The following is a 22,384-nucleotide window of genomic DNA, read 5'->3' as shown; positions in this document are numbered from 1 at the left end:
CTCCGACTCCATTCTGGTTTGGTGCGGTAATGGACCTTGCATGGTAACAGGAGGAACAACTGCAGACACCAGGGTTACGATTGAGGGTGGGGGGGAGTTGTTAAGGACAAGCAGAATTTCAGTTTTTATTCTCAGAAATTATTTATTTATTTGTTGGTCGTTCAAAGCTTAACATTTTGAATGCTTAAAATGCACTGGAAATCAGTTGTTTCAATTCCTACACTCTAAAGGAACAGGGGTGATAATCCCATTTTTACCCAATAGTTCTTTAGGGTGTTCACCTCGGATCTTTAAACTGATGCCATCTAACAACCTTAAGTGCTTTAACCACCAACTTAAGGGGAAATTCTTGAATGAGGTCTTGAAAAGCTTCAGCAGAAGAAATCTCTGCTATATGAAACAGCTCAGGAAAGGGGATCAAAGAACGTGTGAGTGAGATGTTGAGGGCGCTTGCCCTGCTGACGGACTGGAATCCAGTCTGTCTCACAACAAAAATGTGTTTATGCAAAGAGTGTGCCAATAAAAGGCTAAGCACCATCCCAGGAAATCTCACAGCCTGGTAGTTAAGTTGTTCTGGGAGATGGCAGAGGGCGGATTCATGTGTATTTAGGCAGAGGGAATTGGATTGTGCTCCCCTACTTTCTGACTGGGTCAGTAAACAAACTCTTGAACTACTGAGTAAAAGACATAATGTCACCAGTTTGGTGACTCGAGTTCCCCAGTGTGTTTTTCCAGCTGTGACTGGCAAATATGACCCTAATCCAGCATTTCTGGAATGGCTGCAATTTGGTAATTTTGGTTAACTTACTACATTAGAACTCCAAACTCCTTGTTTCTTGCTACAGCCCTTACAGAACAAGAACAGTATCTTTATTTTCTGAAGATTTCTGTAGTTATTTCAACAGATCCAGCAAAGAGGAGAGAGAGAATTGGTTATTCAGCTTATTCTGGGATGGAGACAGGTGATCTTTTTCTTCTTGCAGATGTTTGTAGTTACACACTTAATGCTGAATATGCTATAACTTGGCATAGGAAAGTCCTTACTGATCCTGGCCAAGTTTGGTTCTCTGCCATAACTTATCATCTTACTTTCAACTCTTCCGAAGTCCAGACGCTGTCTTCTTTATTGTGTACACATTGTCATAAAAAAAACACAAACCTACTTACAATCTTATTTTCCTCATTCCTGAAACCTCCTAACCTGGTTGACTTGTTGGAGTGCATTTCATGCATTCTTAACAGATAGGCTGAAGGAAACGCCTAGTTCACTCGCAGCTAGAGGCTAGAAAGCGTGTAGGGAGTTCATGAACGTTGCTTGTCTCCTCCTGCAGTCACTGCAGAGTGCACACAGCCTGCTGGGGGAAGGATCCCAAACTGCTGGACACAGCATGACCGTCCCGCATCTGGAAAACCTTACTGGTGTCACACAACTCGTGACAGTGAGTTAAGGTAGGAGAATTAAATGATAACTTCAACGTATGTTCACTGACTTCTTCAAATGTTTCCTTACTTAAAAGGTACTTGATGAAAGAGAATGCCTACTTGGTAGATAATTGCTTAATACTTGGGAAGTGGAAATTTTTAAATTTTATTTTTTAAAACTGGTTTGGGCTGCATGAAACAAAGAACAGAGAGTTCCCTGTCTGATGCTATAGTGATGGGAAATTAATACTACTAGCAAGGGTGGGGAATGTGAAAAATACTGTGAAGTATTGTCACTTGTGGTGAGTAGTCAACAACATGTCTCTTAAACCTGTGTTGACCATGCATCCTTGTTCACCTGAAGGACAAATAACTTGGATAATTACTTGCACTATTTAGCCGTAATTAACCCATTCTGAGAGTAGTGTGAGGTGAGCTGAGTCCATTTCATCCTGAGCTCCACTTCTATGTTTTGACAGCAGCTTGTGGCAGATGCAAATCAGAAGGATTTCTGCCTTTTTTTGCAGACTTCCTGCTGGAAGACAGAAGAATGGGAAGTTGAGGTAACGAAGACCACAGTGCTCCAAATCTAAGTCCTGACTCTCGGGACATTAGATTCCTCATGTGCATATGATCACTGAGAGGACTGAGATATGACCTAGGTTATGTCCAGCCTTCTTATGACTACTTGTTGGAAAGCACAAGAGGTTTTTAAGGGAAGTGCAAAAAAAAAAAAAATAGATAAGTGACCATTTTTTCTTTAAGAAAATATATATTATTTTTCTAGTGTTCTAACTACCGTGGTCACAATTCACACAAGCATAACAGCTGCTGCACACCAATAAACAGTGCTAAAGGAGCTTACAATTAATGTCACGAGCAAGTTAAGCACGTTAATAAAGTGGCACAAAGACACAACGGCTGGCTTGCACTGAGTGAGGAACAGGAAAAATAGACCTCTGGGCCAGAGCTAATGCTTTGTAAATTGTATGTTGGTACGTAGTGGTGGAGTGGTGTAGGAAGAGCCGGTTTGCTGCTTGCTGTTGAGATGGCTCGATATAGTCCTTTCTCAGGCCTTATGGTCGCTGGTGACTTTGCCAAGCTTTCACCGCTTGGGTTGGAATTTACAATGGCAAACGTTGGCATCCAGCTGAGCAACCAGAAAGTTTCTTAACCTAAACAGTGGGTTGCTTTCTAAAACAAGACTGGGCAAAAATAGTCTCTTCCTGTGCTTGTTCTTCCAGTTGTTTGGCTGAGTTGTGCTAGTTCCTGCTCCCCTCGTGGCCCTTGGGAAGGTGTAAATTGGGAGGAAGGTTTTTTGGTTTGTTTTCTGTGTTTGGGAAAGTTTGGTCAGTTTTAAAGTTCTGAAAGATTGTCTTCTGAATCAGATGACTGTTACAGAGTAGGCCCTTGCGTTTCCTACCTAGCAACCAACCTGTATGTGTCCCATCCCCACCACTGTGTTTAGGTAGACTGGAGGCTGGAGCCGGCGAAAGGATGCAAGAAGGGCAAAGCAATAGAAATCCTAAGATGAGGACTAGGAACTCTTGAGTTTGAATATAAATTAGTAGTTGACGACAGGTTGTTAGGGCTAGCTGAGCAAGGGACTATGAAGGGGGAGAACTGAGCAGAGAATATGGGGGGAGGTAGAGGTAACAAGCAAAACGAGACATAGAAGCAAATGATAAGCATAGACAAGAAGTTTGTAGATGAAGGTTTAAGCATAAAAAGGGGGATAGATTACAGCTGGATAACCTTAATCCTCCTGTTTCTTAATGTCTGAATACTTGGCTTTGCATCCTGAACAGTCTTTTCATGTGTAAGAAACACTGAGAGACCATTTGGAGGCAGCCTTTGCAGATACTTCAGAATACTCTTTGAGACGCAAATGAGTGCAATGTTTATTAGGAAGCTTCTGAGGATTCGGAGATTTATGATTAGAAAAGAAATCAGATAAATGTATCAGAATAGGTTAAGCAACACTGCATATTGCAGTTAGTTGGCTGGAAACACAAATCTAATGATTTATTAGGTTTTGCGTGATACAACTGGCTATCGGCCAAAGGTTCCCCTGTCTGAAAAATAACAGCCGCCTTTTTGCTACCAAGGTAAATCAGTTGTGCTATGCGGTGTGATGAGCTGACAATAAGGCTGGAAAATTGAATAGAAACAGCAGGCACTTCTCACTGCATTCATAGCATGAGCATTGCTAAATATGATTTTGATTACAGCAGAACGTACAAGCTCTGGTTGTAGAACTAGCTCCCCTGTGGCCAGCAACTGCACAAATGCATAAAAATGATGCTTCTCCAGGGTAAGCAGTGATGTTCCTTGTCCTACTCTTACCATATCTGGCAGCAGAGATTTTTAAGGAGAACAAAAAGGAGTCTTATAGTCTTCTGTTGACTTCCTGCAAACTATTTTAGAGTAATTCCTGCCTTAAATCTTCTGGTTGAGCCACAGTGTGTGTTTTAGCAGTCTTGCTACCAAAGTTTAAAGCAACTGGCAGACCCACCATGTTCCTAGGTAAGTTATTTCAAACAAAAAAGGGGTTTTGTTTTGATTTTGTTTTTTTTTTTTTAACTTGAATTTGCCATAATTTGAATTTTCAGTAATTCAATCTGAGTGTCTTTTTCTAACAGGTGAAGAAACTAATTACTCTCAGAAGTCTTTTCCTTGTGGAGGTCTGTGTTGACAGTGATCAAGGTACTTCAAACTTTATCTAAATTTAGTGTTATTTTAAGTGCCAATGAATATTTTTTCTTCTTTAATTTTTTTTTCTCTGTCAATATGTTTTTTGAACAATGCAAAAACCAGAATTGGGCAAAGCATTTTGATAAGTTCATCCTGAACTTCATCCAGTGTTAATGCCACCTCTGAATTATTTGCCTAAGTGCTTCAGTTCTTTCAGCACAGTTCCATCCTCGGGGCTTATTTGCACAGTACTAAGTCCTACACCTAGGGGCATAAAGAAGGATGAAGTAAGGGTGAGAAATGACAGCTGGTGGACAGATGTGCTCGTTTTATTCTTCAGTAGAGCCGATGCTATGGCATTGATAGGTAACTCATACCAGGTTGGTATCCATCAGGCCCTCTGCATCTCTAAGCCATTCACTGCTTTCAAGATGCAGTATCCCTTACTCAAGTTGCATATTGCACAGTTATATGAAACTTAGAGCTCACCACCAAAAGATAGCACATTGAACAAGGTAAAGACTAATTGGACTCAAGTCGTCTGATTGGGGAAAAAATGCATTCCCATCACAATTCTGAAAAATGTAGTACATATTTATTGAAAGGTTTCTCCTTTTGTTTTATACTTAAAGTGCGCAGTCTGTGGTGAGCCCATCTTCCTGCTGAAACTGGTAGGGCCAGAAGAATTATTACTAGTAAGATTAGACTCTTTATCTGGATTTCTGCTTCTTCCACACACCTTTTCTTTACTGATTTCCTTATTATGTACTTCTAATATGAAATACTTTAAGTTGAACAGTATTTCTTTGACTGGTCTGTTTTTTGGGGTTTTTGGCAGGCGCTGTTGGTTATTGAAAATGGAAGAAACAAGGAAGCTCTCTCCAAAGCCGTGTAAAAGCAAAGAAGCTGTGAAAACAGAATGGGGGTCTCAGAGTGTTGTATTTACATATTTCCAAGGGGATATTAACAGTGTGGTAGATGAACATTTTTCTAGAGCTCTAAGCAATGCCAAGAACCCACAAGACCTGAGCACAAAGCACAAAGGCGAGACTGTTGTGCTGAAGAATGGTGAGCTGCTTTCCATGCATGAGCGTGGTGTTAGATAGGGGGTGACTAGCTTTCACTAAGGAATTTAAGATGCAGCGTGCTTAAATTTGGAATTGTGCGCAAACAGAAAACAAAGTATCACACCTGAAAAGCCCTGGATTACGTAGCTGGGACTTCCTGGGTAAATCCCTGTGCTTGCTGGGGTGCTTCCCAAGCTCTCCATAGGCCTGTTAGCAGGACTGGGTCCTCATTTTCCAGCCAACAGTCTCCGTCGCAGTCAGATGCATTAAGTGCATGATGCCTTAATTTGTCATCTTTGCAAAAATATATTTGTCTAAGCTTGCAATTGTTAAAAACCTGCTTAATGCTAGTGGCTGGTAAGAAAACACATGTAATATTTATTTGAAAGTATTGGTGGTGGTGGCTAGTCTGCTTTCAGTATGACTTTGTGGCTGATTTTTAAGAGAAGCAGCACTGCAGTGAATATATATTCCTGTAAAAAGGAATATGCAATCTGGTAGCGTTCCCTTAGAAGGCCATTGGAATTTGCCGTAGAAAAAAGTAAGAATTGATGAGACTTCAAATGCTTTCTTTCTCTTTTTAAGTAGATAACATGTCTCCCCATCAGTGGAATTTCTCTTCACATTGCTCCAAACCATATCCGTCATCATCTGCAACAAGCATGTCAAATTCTGGTCTCAATTTTTCTGCTGCCGGTATGGCAGGCCAGTACCAGCCACCAGCTCTGCGGAGTCATCCAACTCAACCTGCAGATTTATGGTCCTTCCCTTCGATTGGGACTCCCAGCCTTGCCAGTTCGGTATATCATCATGCCTTGCCTGACCTGCACGTGGTAGATGAACCAATCTCTGACAGGAAATACGGTTCTCTTCTTGGTCTCCTGCAACAGGAAAGGTGCCTAACATCCATGCAAGAATGTACCATGAAGCAACACTCAAGTTCTGCTTGTATGACTGGACCTGCTAGGTTTCAAAATATAAGTCAAAGTTCAGTTCCTGGGGGAGGTAAGGAAATACTTACTATCACTTTATTCTTTGATGGCACATTATGTAAAGAGGCAAAATAACACAGCCTGTTCCTAAGGTTCTCAAATTGGAACCATCTTCAGCCCAGCTCATAGAAGTTTTTTTCCAATAGACAACCCATGATGTGTAGTGTGATACTTGGGATTGATTAGTTATATAGTATGGCTTAATCAAAATATATACATTGCCCACTTGCACAATATCTTACCTTCTGGCTTACAGCAGGGAGATATTTTAAGTGAATATAAACATTATTCACAGTACTATCAGGATCTCTGCCTTGTAGGTAGCAGGTATGGTGTGTACCAGATGTTCCTGTATTACGACCAGAAAGGGGTGGCCAGGTAAGAGCCCTGAGCAACCGTATCTTCCTGATAGTCTGCCTACAGGAGGTGAAACTGCAGCCCTTAGCAGAAAGCCCAGGGATTTCTCTCCCTCCCTATTCTGTCTGTAGCTGGAAGGACTGGGGTAAAGGGGCTGACAGGCCGGCCGTGCCTTGTCTCCCAGCTAATTGCTGCCTGCCATGAAGCACTGCTGCCCTGCCTGTCAAAGGCTGCGACTGCTCTCTGCAGTAGCTTTCCCAGAGCTAATGCAATCCATGCAGGAGCAATGATTGTTGGTTATTTATTATGAACAGTTAGTAGGAATCCCAATCCTGTGTAGTGCTAGCACACAGAAGAGAGATGGCTGGTGACTGAAGTCTGTTTCCCGGGAGCTGATGTTCCCACAGCATCTAGGGCTGCTGGATAAAATTGCTCCCTTGTGAGTAATTTCTGCCTTTGAGAAGCTCTCTGGGATCAGGCTTCCTGGTGCCCTGTTAGGGTATGCCTGTGTTGCTGTTCCTGGGCGTTACCCAGATAGTCAGCTTGGCACTGACCTTCAAGAGAAAGGGTTGCGAAAATGTTTAGGGAGCCTCCTGGAAAAATACAGTGTCTCCTACCTGGTGCTTCTGGATAAAAAGGACCAGGCATGTGAAGAAGTGATCCTGAGTCTTAGGTTTTGAAAAATAGACAGCTGTGAAATACCTACTGGTTACCCAGGTTCTAATCTGCATCAGCAGGAATTTGGCAGAACATGGGCTTATATCTGCAAGCAGACTTATCCGCAGTTTCTCTTTTGAGGCTACAGTGAACCTATGTTGTTACGAGGACCTTTACTGTAGGTGTTTTGCTAACTTATTCCTGCTAGAGTGTCTAATGCCTGTTTGTGTCTGTGCGTAGAAAAGGGAGAGTGTCTATGTCTTCAGCTGGAATACAAACGTTCTGCTCGTGGTACGTAGTTAGGTAGATTCAGCTGAGACTGTGTGTCTGTGTTGCATAGACACGCACCCTAGACTTTTTGCAGCTAGTAAATGGCAGTCTAATTACTTTAAAGGTCTGGACTTCTAGGATTTAATTTAAGAACAAGGTTAGGTGCCCTTCTTCCCCCAAGGGGGCAATGTGAGCCTATTAAGGCTCGGGAGCCCAAAGGAGGTATTTCCTGAAACTAGTCTTGAGATCAAAAAAGTGAAGCAGTGCTAACAGTGGATTTTTTTTTTTTTCAAGATTTCAGAAAGAAAATGAGTGGGGAAAAATTGAAAAGGAAATTAAACAGCTCAACATTCCCCAGCCATCACCAGTTAAAGCCTTTTCTTTCAGGATGCTTACAGGGCCTTTCTGAATATCCGGGGATCCTCGTAGCACCACATCTATAACGCCATACACATGCTTATCAAGCAACCCAAAAGGAACAGATAAGAAATGGCTGGCCCGTGTTCACAGAGAGTCTTTGGCAAGTCCTTAGGATGTGTGCATCCAGTCTGGCTGTGGGAGTCCCTGTTTCTTGGCTCTATCTGTTAAATATACTTCTCGTTGCGCTGTGTCATGTTTAAGAACAGCTGATATTTATATTTATGGAAGTGTATATTGCTGTGCCAGACAGCACAGAGCTCCCAGCACCTGTGCTATAGGCTGGGCTGCAAAAGCACAAGGTTTCTTTAGGATCTACTGTCTACTTTTAGCTCTATGTTGAATCTCTGCTCATCTCAGGTTTTTTTTTTTTTTTAAGAGAGGAAAGCAAGCTCTTACCAAGGCTCAGAAAATCCCAGTGTAAGCCATGCCACTGCAGGTGAGTAATGAAACCAGCAGGTTTGGAACAGATCAATGCCTGCCTGTGAAGGATAGCTGCCTTGCTTATGCATGCAGAATTAAAGATGCTTCCTTACTTGCTTCCAGATGGTGTTTCAAAAGTTTGTTTTTCCTCCCAGATAGGCACACCATCTCCCATAAATACATTAACAGAGGGAAGAAAAAACGTTCTATTAAAATGCCATATATGATTTTCTAACTCCATCTGCCTTAGTTTTTGTGGTTATACCATTAGCCTGCTGCTTCACGACACCTATTTTGCACTGACTCTCCAAGTTTCAGGTCCCCAAAAGATAGGACACCCCTTGCTTGGTATCTCAAACACCCAGCTTCAAGCTGAGGTCGCTGTCAGACTGTGTGCTAGCACCACTGCAGTTTTCACCAACAAACTCACCACACTGCTAGCAGAGTTGTTCTAAGAAATTATGCCCAAAAGCATTCAGGCTTCCATGCTTTTATTAGTCTCTTGAGACTGTGTCATACCCTGGTGTTGGTTCTTTGATGTGCAATATTTTGGGGATACTTTGGATGGGTCATTCTGGTTATTCTACTAAGGGCAGTCTTGCATCAGAAGAGACCCAAAGGTGCAATTTTGTTTGCACAACATCCTAAGAGATTGCATGGACTATGCTGTTTGACTGTCCTGATAGTGCTGTGTCTTTCAGGTATTCAGATTCATGACAGAAGACGAGATTTATACTTCTAGCAACTGGATGTCTCTACTTTATTCTGAAAGAGGAAGTTCTTGCTGTGAACTTTTGTTGTTTGCAACTGTGAATCAAGAAGAAATGAACTGCAGCTATTCTGTGCTTTTCCTCTTGGTTGGAAGAATACATGTACTATTTACTATTTGGGGAATGAAAAATCATCTTTTTCTATTCAGTAAATAACTTCTAATAGGTGTGGTATTAAACCTGACAGTATGTTTGTTGTGAAGAAATATTGTCTACTTAAGGCTTTTCACATAGCCCTCTCCAAAAGGACTCTTAGCACCTTTTAATCTCTCTGGGTTTTTCCATTTACCATCTCTTGATAAGAAGAACAATTCTTATCAATGAGGTTAATAACTGATAACTGCAGGTTTGCAGTTAGCATAAATTCAGCGCTGCAGCTTCTTATCTTGATTTGGTATCTCTATATTGTTTAAAATAGTCTTAGACCATGGGCAAGAGACTTCAAGACAACCACAGGTCAGCAAAGCATGTTATCATATTTATGTTTTGGAAGTACAATAATTTGTAACCATACTTGCAATTCACAGGGGCACTCTTCAGAAACTATATAATACGCATATGCCCGAAGGCTCTGGTTTGCTCTCTCATAATGTATAATCATTCTCTCGATAACAGTGAATTAACATGAGATCTGGGAGGAAATCTGGGTCCTCGCTGGATGTGATTAAAATACCACTGAGCAAAAAGCTGGGGGTGGGAATGGTCTATTTTCCCAGGCTCTCTGCAGGTGTAAAAGGTTATTTTTCTAAATAAACTCTGTGTGGTTTAATTTTAAATTATTGAGCTTGAAGGGCTGTTGCCAGAACAAGCAAAAAAAATCCCTCTGCTCGAGGTAACTGCATCCCACTGACCTCAGAATGGCTGAATGAGGGTCATCTTGATGCTCCTCCATGCAGCAGAAGTGGCAGCCATGAACTGTGCATCGATCCTGTGCGGTCAGATCCCCACCTTGCTTCACCACTTGCCCTTGGCAAATATGTTTGCTGAAGCTACTGTGAGTAAAGCCTCATGTGACTGGTGTTTAGGTTTGTATATGTAATCCTTTACTGTAAATCCTAAGGATAAAAAAGATTTCAGTTTATTTTTTCCTTCTTCGTTAGCTATACGTTAGTTTACTATGAAGGAGCACAATTAACTTTATCTGACAGCTCTACACAGCTGCTTAAGGAAAAAGTTGACCTTTCCAGATCCTAGAGCTTGTGATTTATAGGACAAATCCTTAGCTGGTGTAAGTGTTTGTGGCTCTGTTTACACCATATATCTATGCTGCCAGTGGTCTACTTCAGTTATAACACCTTGTGTAATTTTATAAATAATTCGAGTTCAGCAACTTTAGATGTTTATGATTCTGATTTAAAAAGAAAAATTTTAAAAAATCCTATCATACAAACTTGCTCTAGCATATACATGAGCTAGACCAACCTGACATCACATACAAGAGGATCCATCTTAACTAAATTAATAAAAGGTAGACCAACATCATGTCTTCCTATAGGTAACCACTGAAAAATCACTCATTTTTAATATTTCTACAAAATTGTCTTTTAAGTTTAGGAATACCTCTCCGATTAGTTTTCTTTAGTCATCCACAAACCCCTTAATTCTCTGATTTTTAAGGCTACATGGTAATATAATCTGACTTCCTCTGTGGGCCAAAGATTTCCAAGCTGTACTGCATACATCTGTCTTACTAGTGTGTGTTGTAATTCTAGTCAAGTTATTGCTTCAAAATACTGAAAAATTATTTTTGTCTCCCTCTGCCATACCTCCTAAAAGAAAGACCTTATCTATAAGGTCTGAAAAGACATGTAACTGTATGTTTAAATGCTCTTAAAATGTAGTGCTTCTTTGAACAGTCTGATCCTGTGCATGTCACAGCTGCAAATTTTCAAGGTGTTTTATATAGCTCATGTTTCTGGTGAATCAACCAAGTGGGGTTGGACACTGGGGGGGAAAAACACTCCTGTTTTTAAATGCGTGTCACTTATTGCAAGGACACAAGGCATCACTGATTCTGCCTTGACGTGGGAACACTTTGAGCTGTTGCTGCAAGGTTTGGCAATGCCGTGTCCTCGCCATCCGGCTGAGCAGCAGACCCCGGGGAAGGGAGCAGGTGCCTGGGCAGCCCAAGGGCCGGGGTCTTATCCTGGACCCCGCTCGCCAGCGCTGAGAGCCGGGCATGCAGGTGCTTGCTCTCCTCCCAGGCTGGTAGAAGAACGGTGACCTTGGGGCAGAGGGCTGGGGGACAGCAGCTGTCCTGCTCCGGCGTTTTGTCTTACACCACCACAGCAACGCGCACCAGCGCGTGCCTGGGTTTGTAGGCATCTTGCTGTTCTGCAATAAACACAGTTATCCCATCAGTGCAATCTGCCTTTAGTGGTTTAGTATGAATAGAGGTTTGGATGTTTCACAGCACTTCCCTACATTAGGTAGGCTTTTATATATACGTGTGTGTGTGTATGTATATATATTGTTTGTCCAGAGCAGAGTGTTTCTTGCTTTTCTGCTCAGGCTAGTGCTGTGTTCCTCATGCTGCCATGCTGCCGTCATGCTTCGATGATGGCATCTTCGTTCCCATTCAGTATGTGCGCTCTTTTGCTCGGAAGGACTTGCCAGACGGCACGCTGCATTCAGCAGCTGCCATCTGGTACTTCCCACGGTTATTTTCAGTTCCTCCTCTGAATGCAGCAATCACGGTGGGGAGGAGAAGGGATGCAGGATGTACCCGTTTCAGCAGCTTCCGACTCCCCGAATGCTAGCGCACCTCTGCAGAGACCGCTTCAAAGGACAAAAGGACAAATGTGGGCTGGGTGTTACATTTTCTGGTAATTTTATGACCCTGTCAGAAACCACTTTTTACCTTCATTTGAGTACCGTTTCTAAAGCTCGAGCCCAAGAATAACTTCTTTGCACAGATGATTTTTCTCCTATCTTTTTCTGATGGGCAGATGAGATGCAACCTACATACTCTGAGCCCTGTTCAGAGATTAACGCAAAGAAAAATACTCCGGTATTTGAGATGCTTTCCCTGTGAGGAGTCTGGGGCTTTTTTTAATAAGCTGCAGGAACTGTTGTACATTTTTCGCCATGCATGTCCCAGGACACAGACATTTTCTTCCGTGTCTCTCATGTTTGCAGGTGCCTTGCTCTGCCTTCTCGTGCGGGACGGCCCTGGTCCAGCTCCTCCTCCGATGGTCAGATAAACCTTGTGGGTGGCTGGGAGCAGCGTAGCTGGCTTAGCTACTCCACCCCAGTTCGGTCACTCATTAGCAGTGTTAAAAATAGTTCCGAACTGCAATGACAAACATGAGAGATTCTTTTGCTATTAAAGAAAAACCTAAAGGTTTAAAAAGAAATAAATAAAAAGGGGGAGGGGGTAGGAATGCTACCGAGTAACTTGGCCACAGTTTATATGGCCTCTTCGAGTGTTCGTTGCCTCTCTTCCCCATCAGCCTAGCTTTTGACTCGAAGTCAGCCTGGTTCCGAAATGTCCATGAAACATGACGGAGATGTGACTGTATGTCTGCATTTATGCCATTCTTAATTTTGAATGGGCAGCTGAAAGAAACACAAACTCTCCAGTGTGCACTTGGGCTGGAGGTGGCAGCGCTTTGCTGGGGACCTGGGCTGTCTCTGGGGTCACCGCCATCTCAGTGATGCTAACAGCGATGTCACCCAGGAAAATGTTTGTAGCTGGTGGCCCTCCCGCTGGAGCTGATATCCCTCATCCTTTTCAGAGAAGGGAACCCGTGCTGCTGTTGCTTTCATTTGTATTCAGGTGTCTTAATCTGCCCCATCACGGATGAGAAAGGGACGCCTCATGTACCCACATGACACGCAGCCTTTGGTAAACACTGACTCGGCACTGAACTTTTTGACCATCTTGTGGTTTTTAAGCCTTTTTTCTGGCAGGCTCCTCCAAGCAGGACAGTCCTGCTCCTGGTGAGTCACAGGGTAAGGCTGAGGTCTGGCTGAAACGTGTCAGCACTGGTGAATTTATAGTTGTCTGAACTAAAGGTGTGATGTGTGACCTGCACAATGCTGAGAAGGTCAGGAATTAGGAGTGATGGTTGCACGTGTCCTGCATCTTTTTTTTTTTTTTTTTTTTTTTTTTTAAGAAAAATAATCTGAGAAATGGCTCATGTGGGAAAGTTCTCAAAGCATTGAAGCAAGCAGTTTTGGGGGAAGAGAACAGTGAATTCATGGCATCCTTCTCCCCAGCATGGGTAGGAAAGAGTTTGCAGTCTGACTAGAAAGGCCTTCATCTTCACTTGTGAATGTGACGGCTCCTTGTTCCTGGGTGGGTGAGCTCCCACATACCCCCAGAAAAATGACAGCCAAACCGAGCCAAGCCCTTTCTAGCCGTTTCTGAGGGGCTGGCTCTGCTTCCTTCGCTTCCAAGCAGCCTGGAGAGCCTTGCAGGCTGCCAGCCTTGCCGCTGGGCAGGAGGAGCCTGGCAGGCTGGTGCTCCTGCCTGCAGCCACCCCAGCCAAAACTGCAATAAGGGGGTACCGGAGCCAAACCTGCCTGTCCCATCAGAGAGCACGGTGCTCTGCCATCCTTTGCCGAAGCTGGTGTCAGTAAAGATGTCCTTTACCTTTTTTTTTTGTGCATGTGTTTGGGTTTTTTCCCCCCTTGGGCAGATTTATGATTAAGTGCCCATGCAGCCTTGGTGCAAATGAAGGCAAACCCAAAATAACCGGAACAGGCGATTTCCTGGGAAGGGTAAAAGCGTTTTTTGCACTGCACTCTATGAACCAGCCCTGTTTTCCTCTATTGTCGTTAAAATGCTGCATGTTTTGGGCTCAGGGCTCACTTAGCTGCCGATCCACTGAGAGCTCGGTACTCCCCTCCAAGTTATCATCTATCGTTACATTTGGATTTCAGCAGAAAATTGGTGCAAACCACTGGCTTTGGTGCCTTGGTTGCTGGGAGGAGGATGGTCTCCTCGTTTCAGTATCACATGCTGTGTCAGAGGGCTGCGTGTTACTGCAGTGGCACTGTTACTGTGCAAGCAACATGGCTGTGGTCATGGTCACATCATCCAGATTGTACTTTCTTTGCTGAGGGAATGAAAAGGCAACTGAGGGCCGGGAAGGCAATGGCTGGGCTGTGGTGTGGGGTTGCAGGGCTCTCCAGACTGCCTTGGAGGATGCTTTTGGGTGGCTGGAGCCATAACGCAGCTGGCTGACCCAAACTGGCTGCAAGGCAGCTCAAATGTGGTGCTACCCAAAACAGCGTCCAGCAAGAGGCCACCATGAACCCGTCTGAGCTCACCAGCACCCATGCTGCTGGTTCATGCTGCCCCTGCAGCCTGGTTTCTCGGTGGGGGTTAATCTGGGATCAGCGCTTCCCATGAGCAAGGCTGGCCTCGCAAAGCCCTCACACCCCCAAAAGCTGGCTGCTTCCCAGACCTCCATCCTCACCTCTGCACCCCCATCGCCCCAACCTGGGCTTTGCAGGCTCTGGGTTTGAGTCTGACCAGAGCAATTTGTGTTTTCTCCATCTGTCTCTCTCCACCTGGCAAATGCTAGGTACAGCACAGGGCTATATAAATATTATCAAACAGTATTTCATCTCCTGCTTACTACCTTTCCACCTGTCTCATGCAGCACAATTAAAATAAAAAGTTTATACGCTCAGCATTGTAAAGCACTTAATTATCTCCCAGTACTGTATGTTTACCAAAGAGAAGTGTCACTTTAGGTAAATCCCTCTGCCAAAACAAACTGAGCGGATGGAAAGAAACTGAATGTACTGAACACTCAAAGGGCATCTCTGGTAACTGAGCAGAGTAACTAAAATAACCCTGTACTGTCGCACGCCGTCTCCCTGTGCCTGCACGGCTGCGGAGAAACACCCCCGCGCGCACAGGCTTCATCTTTTGCCCCATGGTCGTAGGCTCAGAGATGACCCAAGGCTCACAGATACCACTGAATGATGTGGTCAAGGGACAACACTTTGTTTTGGCCTTGCAAAAGATCAACCCTTTCTTGGTCTCTAAAGATTAATTCCCATGAAAATCTTGACTGTCTGTCTCAAAGTCTTGTCTCATCCAGCTACTGGACCCACAGAGCAGCCCCCATGTCTGACTGGGTCTTGTTGTGGCTATGGGAATGGGGACCTCTGGGTTTGCGGAGGTTGTAGAGCAGTATGGACTAATGCAGAAAAGCTAGGTTCTCAGGAGAGCAGGGAGGAATGATACTGCTTCTTGGGAACTACCCAAATATCAAGTCTCAAGTGTGTGCCGGATACATGATATTTAACAAAAGTCACCATGTGCAGCTCACCAGCGTGAGGAACGTTGTGTGCAATCTGGGTACTTTACTCAAATCACTCCGGAGAAAAACACAAGGGCTAATTAAAAATGATGGGCAATTAGGAAAGTCCTCCAGCTGGACTTTTTGATGCATAAAGGAGGGGGTTTTTAAATGTAGAATAAGTAGATTTTAAGAAAAATCTCCTGGCTTTAGTCAAGCTGTCACATAACTAAGACATTTGAGACATATGATACTATCACAGTTCCACCCACCACACATTGTTTGTTGGTGCTGGATTTGTGCCATGTTTTATGAAAAGATTAGCATCAAAATACTCTTTTTCCTCTGCCTAAGGTTGCACCAATGCCTGCTGACTGTAGGTGTGCAAAGAGCAGCCAGGCGTTAGTTTGCTTGTGAATCCTAAAGGTACTTTGCTACAACAGCAGCATCAAGGACTGTAGCACGAAGGTGAGTGATTTACTCTGAATAAAAGGGCTGGGACAGGAGGGGCAGAAGGATGTTTCCACTCTGCTCCATGCAGGATCTAAGCACCTTCTTGTTGACCTCTACATTTGCTGACAGAGCGTGAAATGATTGCCCAACGCCTGCCCTGGGTGATTTGGACTGTTTTTCTGGGTTTGTCCAAATATGTAGGATGAGGATCATGGCTGCACTGTTTGTCCTGTTTCTTGCAAAAAAAGTGTCATGGAGAATTCAGTTTATTAGATGGATTTAAGGTGTAAAATCCATATGCGTCATCTATAAGATGGCATATTGAACGAAGCTGGTCAGTGTGTGACTAATGCCTGCCCACACCCAGGCAGGGCTGGAGGATGAGCTGGGTCTGACGAGGAGGCTTCTAGGTCTGTCATTCAAAATATGCTGTTATAGACCGCTTGTCTTGCAGGAACACCCATGGGATGGTGCGATAGTGGGGAAGATCACATAGCCACCCTGGAACTCACCCTGGAGCTCACAGCCACGGGCCGGCAGTGAGTCGAGGGATGCAGCACATTTTGTCATCCCAGAAGGCATCCCTGTGCAGCATCCTCCCAGCACAGGCACAAGCAGCGATCCCCCTCCCTGCGTAGAAACCTGTTGTCTGCCCACAGCCTGTGTTAGTGGTATCCCAAAAACTACCTGGTTTGTTGGGTTTTTTTAAATTTTTCCTTGTTTACACAGGAAAGCAGCCTGGGAATACTGGTAAGAAATAACAGTTTGGGAAACAGCTCTGGCATCACCCCACAGGGCGCTGGCGCTGCCTGGGCTGCAGCAGGCTGCCAGGCTGGTCTTAGTCTCAGCAGATTTCCCACACTGACATGCTGTAGGGCACAAAACAGCCATATAACAGTGACTAATGAGAATTGCTGCCCATCTCCATGCAGAAATGCTTGGGAAGGGAGGGGTTTCAGGGAAATAAGAACCTTCTCTATCACTCCTCCTTGCCTGGGAAAAATTTTCTCTGTGACTTTGCAAACTGGGGAGCATGGGAACCTAGATCCAGGTTTATTCTCCTGTGCACATCCATCCCCCTCGTGTCTCATATACACAACTGCAGCATGCACAGAAATTTGCTTTAATGCAAACTGAAAGCCCAAGGATTTTCTGGCCTGATTCCGGCTTTTATATGTATGAAGACAGATACAAACTTCCTCGCATGCAGCAGTGCATCAGGAGTTTAAGCTGCGGCAGTCCTGCCTGTGCCTCCAACTTTGTTTATGTCAATAAGAGCAGGAATGTTGCACATCTCTGCAGGCACAACCAAAGGAAAAAAATTAGTGCATCTAGTCAATCTGGCTCAGTTTGAACGGTTCTAGGATTGTGTTCTGATTTTTTTTTTAGCAATCTTGAGGGAGAGAAATCTGTAATTAAATCAATACATATGTAAACGAGCATCTGCCAAAGAACCAGTTTAACTTCTTTGTGTTAAACATGTATTTCTGTTGACGCATTATTTGTGACATATTCTTCAGATATAAGGGTGTTATTAAATTGGATTTTGGCTTGATTTAAGCAATTAAATGAGTCAAATCATTCTATGTATTTGCAGGATTTTTTAAGCTTTATGTTGGCTCTTGATGTGTGTTCTTGAGACTGCCTCTCAGCTGACAGCTACTTTTATGATTTATGATTATTCAGAAGTAGGTTTGGGTAAATCATGCAGCTGATAAACTGTCAGCGTTCGGCTTTTCACTGACCAAATGTGGTTGGATGTGAAACTACAAGCCCTTCTCACAAGGCTGCATTTGGATTTGATTTGTACTTGTCTCAGAGCCCTTCTGAAACTTCAGCCAAAGCAGTGGCTTCAGTAACTTCAGTCTAATTCTTTGGTGGCTTTAAACTCAAGTAGCTCTATTTCAGTCGCCTGGCTTGTAGTAAAAATACTGAAAGCCTGAAGTCTTCATGGCATGAAAGAAGATATTGTTATTTTTCTTGTAGGAAATGAGTCTGGTCTTGCATTTCCTGAATGCTCAGTGCTGCCGTTTACTCCATGGATAAATGCGATCCATTATTCTTTGTTTCTTTTCAGGGCCTGGTTCAGAGCTTGGACCTCCCTAAATCTCTTTTCAAAAAAATAAATATATTCCTAGCCGATGTCTTTGAAAAAACCCAAACATATTGGTGATTTTGCTGTCTGTGATCACTCATTCTGCAGGGACACTCCACGGTGTGCAGGGCCTCTGCGTTGGGCTTGGGTGCTGCTGGTGTGTGGATGGCAGGGTCAGAGGATGAGCATCTTGTCTTCCTGAGGTGTGTACTCGTTTCTTCCTGAATTGGGAAATCCATCTGTCTCGATATGGCTCAGTCAGGAAGGACGCTTGGTCTGGCCTCATTAGATATATATTTTTAACTGCAGCAGGTTTTCATCACGTGTCTATAGTCCTCTGTGTCTTTGGCTCATACAAATGACGCACGCCTCTCTTCCCTTTTACAGGATATTTCTCTTATCTCCTGCCCTGTGTTGCTTCCACCGCTGCAGCAGGAGAGTGGGAGCAGTGCAAACAGCAAGTCACCTCTGGCTGCTTTCGCATATCATAGCACTGGGAGATGATTAGTGCTATTAGCGGTACTTTGCATGCCTGAGGATATGCAATGTGTTTGCACCTATGCAATTAAGTTTGTCTCTCATTTGTGGGTGGATTCATCGTGCTGCCAGTGATTGCGATAGCTTGTGGTGCAGCTCCTGGGTGACAAATGCCATGTCATGATGCTAGTATGGTGATTCCAGGAGGCTCCATCAGGACAAGGCTCGTCTGTTGTGTAGATGCCCAGAATGTAAAGATGTTCACTGATCCCAAAGACTTTTAACATTTGTCACGCTCTGCTGCTGCTGCAGCCGTTGAACATTACATTTGCTGTATAGACAGCAAAAGACACAAGAATAAGAAATGGATTGAGGCAAGGAATGCAAATACTACCTTACTGCCTGATGATAAAACAAGAAGATATTTGGAAAAGCCACTTGCAATGCCCGGTGGAAGAGGGACAATGCAAAGCTCACGCATGGTCCAGGCGCAGTGCTTTGTGTGTGCCTTAGTCCTCAAAAGCAGGCAGTAACAGATAGGATGCAAGCCAGCTCTTCTTCCAAAGATCCTGGCTACCACTGCTTCCTGGGGAGCCACACTGGCCCAGAGCTGCTGTCAAACGGCGCAGTGTGGGAAGCAAACTTCCCACCGGGTTTCACTTTAAGAAGTGTTACTTTACTGCATTGCATCAGTAAGACTAGTGAATTCCCACTGCTAAGGAAATGAAAACTGTAGAGCAGCTTGGCAAGGATCAGACAGACGGGTGAAACAAGGGAAAACAAGTGTTTCTGTCGCAGTGTGTAACCGAACCATGATGCTCCCAGCTCAGGGACGACAAGGGGACAGCAGTACGCTCAGGCCTCTCCTAAATGCAGCTCTCTGGATGTAATGCCCAGTGTAGGAAGTTGCAACCTTGATGGGCACAAGGCGGGTCCTTAACTTCCTTGGTTATCAGCTAATCTTGGAGGTGGGCACTGGATCTTTGATTTTAATGTAGGATGGCTTTTATGCCTGGTGTCTCCTGAGCTCCAGCTGGGCTGGTCTGCCATCGTAATCCAACCCCCAACCCGTGTAATGGTGTGTGCTGAGCATCATGCAACCCCATCCCACATCCTCTAACGCCGCATGTGGGAACCAAAACTGCTGGTCCATGTGCTGCCAACCCAAGTGAGACCTTCTGTCCTGCCACCACTGAACCCTGTAGGGACACAGCAGTTCAGGAGTCGCATCTGCTGAGTGCTTCCTTGGCCTTAATCATGTCCCAGAGCTGCTGAGTGTTGGTGCTTGGTGTTCACTGAGGCTATGTGCTGGGCAGATGTGTGAAATGCTCAAGGGGTCTTCATTAATTTTATATGTTAATATCCCCCAGGACAACTATGTAGTTTCAAGAGCGTTTCATGTCTCATACAGATCTCTGGCCTTCTTTCTACCTGAGGCACAATTTTATGAATGACTTGCTGGCGTCTTGCCAGCCATCAGGAGCCACCACGTTGCAAAGCATTGTAGAGGCAGCTGTTAGGGAAGAAATTTCCTCCTCCTTCTGGGAAGGAGGAGAAAGTTGTCCCATCCCATGAACACTGGTTATCCACAGGCTGTGAGGAGGACATGGGAGCAGATGCTGCAGATGCCCTGAGATCTTCCAGGCCATATTGCTGCTCCTGTGCCATGAAAGGGGTGGACACATCTCCAACTGTGCAAAGGGGTTGTAAATTGTTCTTCCTCCTGAGTCCTTATATGCAGCTGGAGAGGGATTTCTCAGGGTTTTTGGAAATCTGCTCAGAGGATGGAATCAGTCATTGCAGAGCTCTTTGTTCTTATCCCTCTTCTGACCTGGAAAAGTGTCCTCACATCAAGGTGGGCACCATGTCTGGAGGTGGCATAGCTATACAATGTGTGTGCCCAGTGCAGTTTCGGCTTGCACACCTCAGTGTACACACAGCCTTGACCTTGACCATCACTTATGGATAGAAATGGTTTCAGTTCCAGATCCTATGGCACGGCTGAGATGGCCTGCATGCCAGAACATCCAGGTGGGCTCCCACAGCCTGTTCTTCAGAAAGAGAACCACAACTTGCTTCTTACCTTGACTTCACTTCAGTGGGCTTTTTAATAAAAGCAGCTAGGTTTTTTAGCAGGTTTTTAGAAGAGGGAACATCACATAGGCATTGTGGTGGTCTCCATGGTTACCTTGTGCTCTTGTCTGCCGGATGCCTTGTGTGATCATGCCTTTGGCTGCAACCAAAGAGAACCTGGAGAACTCAGTCTGGATTTTGGTAGGGACAGTGTTTGGCAGCTCTTGGGGCTTGGGCTAAAAGGACATAGCAGGGTCTAAGAGATGCCCATTGTCTAATGTTAATGCAGATATGGCCTTTCCATGTGGTTCTCAAGGCACCGTGGACCTCAAGCTCCAACCTCCTGGGAGATGCCCATGCAGGGAGGAAAACTTGCTTCACATTTTCTCCCTTTGAGCTCAGGTATGTGAAGAAAAGTGATATGAGAGCTCTGGGTTTGTACCAAAAGTGTTTTCAGCACTTGCAGGATTATTTGAAGACCGGGGCTCGTTCTTAGAGACCTGAATCATGTGCTTCTACCCTCCAGGACAAACTCACTGTTTTTTCTGGCAATAGCAGACCAAGAGGTCATTTCTACCACTAAACTATTCTGACGCTGTTTTCAGCAGCAGTCAGTGCTCGGAAAACGAACCTGGTAAACATTAGAAGAAGATTGTGTAATTGCCTGGTTTTGTGGTTCATTATAGTTTTGCATGGGTGGGCAATGTGGTGCGAACCTACTTTCAGTTCCATTGATGTTCTTGCCTTGCAAAGCTAAAGAAAAAAACCTGAGTCCCCTTTTCAAAGATCTTGACGACCACCCTAGAACCTGCACGCTCTGCTATTATTTCACGTACCGCAAGAGGGAATCTGGGAGGGGGGGAATTTGCCAAATCCAGGCTGTCACTTAGAAATTGTCTCTGCATCATGTGGTACTGCCAGGCACCATCAGGATCCAGGGGACTGGTTAGTAGACATGAGGGGGCAGGGGGAGTGTGTGGCAACACTGGGACTCAACATTGCACTGTGTAATTATTAGGTGTAGTGATTCAGGTCAGTTCTTTGAGAATTATGGTGAATTCACTGGTCAGGAAGCCAGGAAGGGCAGCGATGCTCCTCAGCAACTGCATCGCAGAGTGGGAAACGAACAGGGCTGTGGGAGGGCTGGGACCTTGTGGTGGGTTGACCTTGGCTGGTTACCACCAGCCCACCCAGCTGCTCTCTCACTCTCACTCCCCCTCAGATGGGGGGAGAAGGTAAGATGAAAAAGCTCATGGGTCAAGATGAGGACAGTCAGGTCACTCGCCAATTACTGTTGCAGGCAAAAGAGATTTGACCCCGGGGGAAAAAGGGATTTGCTAATCCTGCAGCCCCACCTTGAGATAAAATGCACTCTGAAATAATATTGCTCTGAAGATTAGAGCTGGCATGGTGATTTTTATATATACATATATATAAGTTATTTTTAATTTTATTTCTGTGTATATTTTCGATATATATTTGACTGTTTCCGTCTCTGGATGGAACAGCAACAGAGATGTCTCATTTCACCAGTGATGAAATTGAGACCAGTTGACTTATCTAACTTATCATAAGCAACGGAACATAGGCAGCGAGAGAAAGCCAGTGTCCTGCCCCTGCCAGATCTCTCCACCCATATGTCCAGGTGGTGAAGGCCAACAGGATTCGCATCCTGGCCAGCTCCTGGCCTGTGGTGAAGTGTGGGGAGGCTGATGCTGAGGGAACTGGCTGGAATATGCTCTGGGTTTGCTTTCCTTTCTCTCAAACCACTTAGTCCTGTTTCCAGTACGGTTTCCCCAACTTACTGTCACAGGGCTGACAACACTCAATACTTATGTGGGTAGATTTTCTTGTGGCTCAGCAAAATGGTGATAGTTTCTTGACAGCTACATGTTCTTCTTCCCCTCCCTGAATACCAGGGGAAAACAGTCCTTTTTTCTATCCTTATGGTTAGTGC

At 44.5% G+C, this 22,384-nt stretch overlaps 1 protein-coding gene across 2 annotated transcripts; it reads left to right on the top strand.

The window, feature by feature from the left end:
• The first annotated feature begins 4,143 nt into the window (after positions 1-4,143).
• On the top strand, positions 4,144-11,353 carry VGLL1 (vestigial like family member 1). Of its 2 annotated transcripts, none has more exons than XM_010303436.2 (4): positions 4,144-5,184; positions 5,769-6,188; positions 8,256-8,315; positions 9,001-11,353. In XM_010303436.2, the coding sequence occupies exons 1-4, from the start codon at positions 4,893-4,895 to the stop codon at positions 9,039-9,041; spliced, it is 813 nt and encodes a 270-aa protein (XP_010301738.2). In that variant the 5' UTR covers positions 4,144-4,892; the 3' UTR covers positions 9,042-11,353. The 2 variants fall into 2 exon arrangements, with proteins under 2 accessions (XP_010301738.2, XP_075619252.1); XM_075763137.1 differs by having other exon boundaries at positions 4,145-5,184; positions 5,772-6,188.
• Positions 11,354-22,384: the final 11,031 nt, after the last annotated feature.

This window comes from Balearica regulorum, chromosome 11 (assembly GCF_011004875.1).
Source record: "Balearica regulorum gibbericeps isolate bBalReg1 chromosome 11, bBalReg1.pri, whole genome shotgun sequence".
In the NCBI taxonomy this organism is placed as follows: domain Eukaryota; kingdom Metazoa; phylum Chordata; class Aves; order Gruiformes; family Gruidae; genus Balearica; species Balearica regulorum.
Note: the sequence above shows the minus strand (reverse complement) of the source record. Positions and strands in the feature narration are given on the sequence as shown.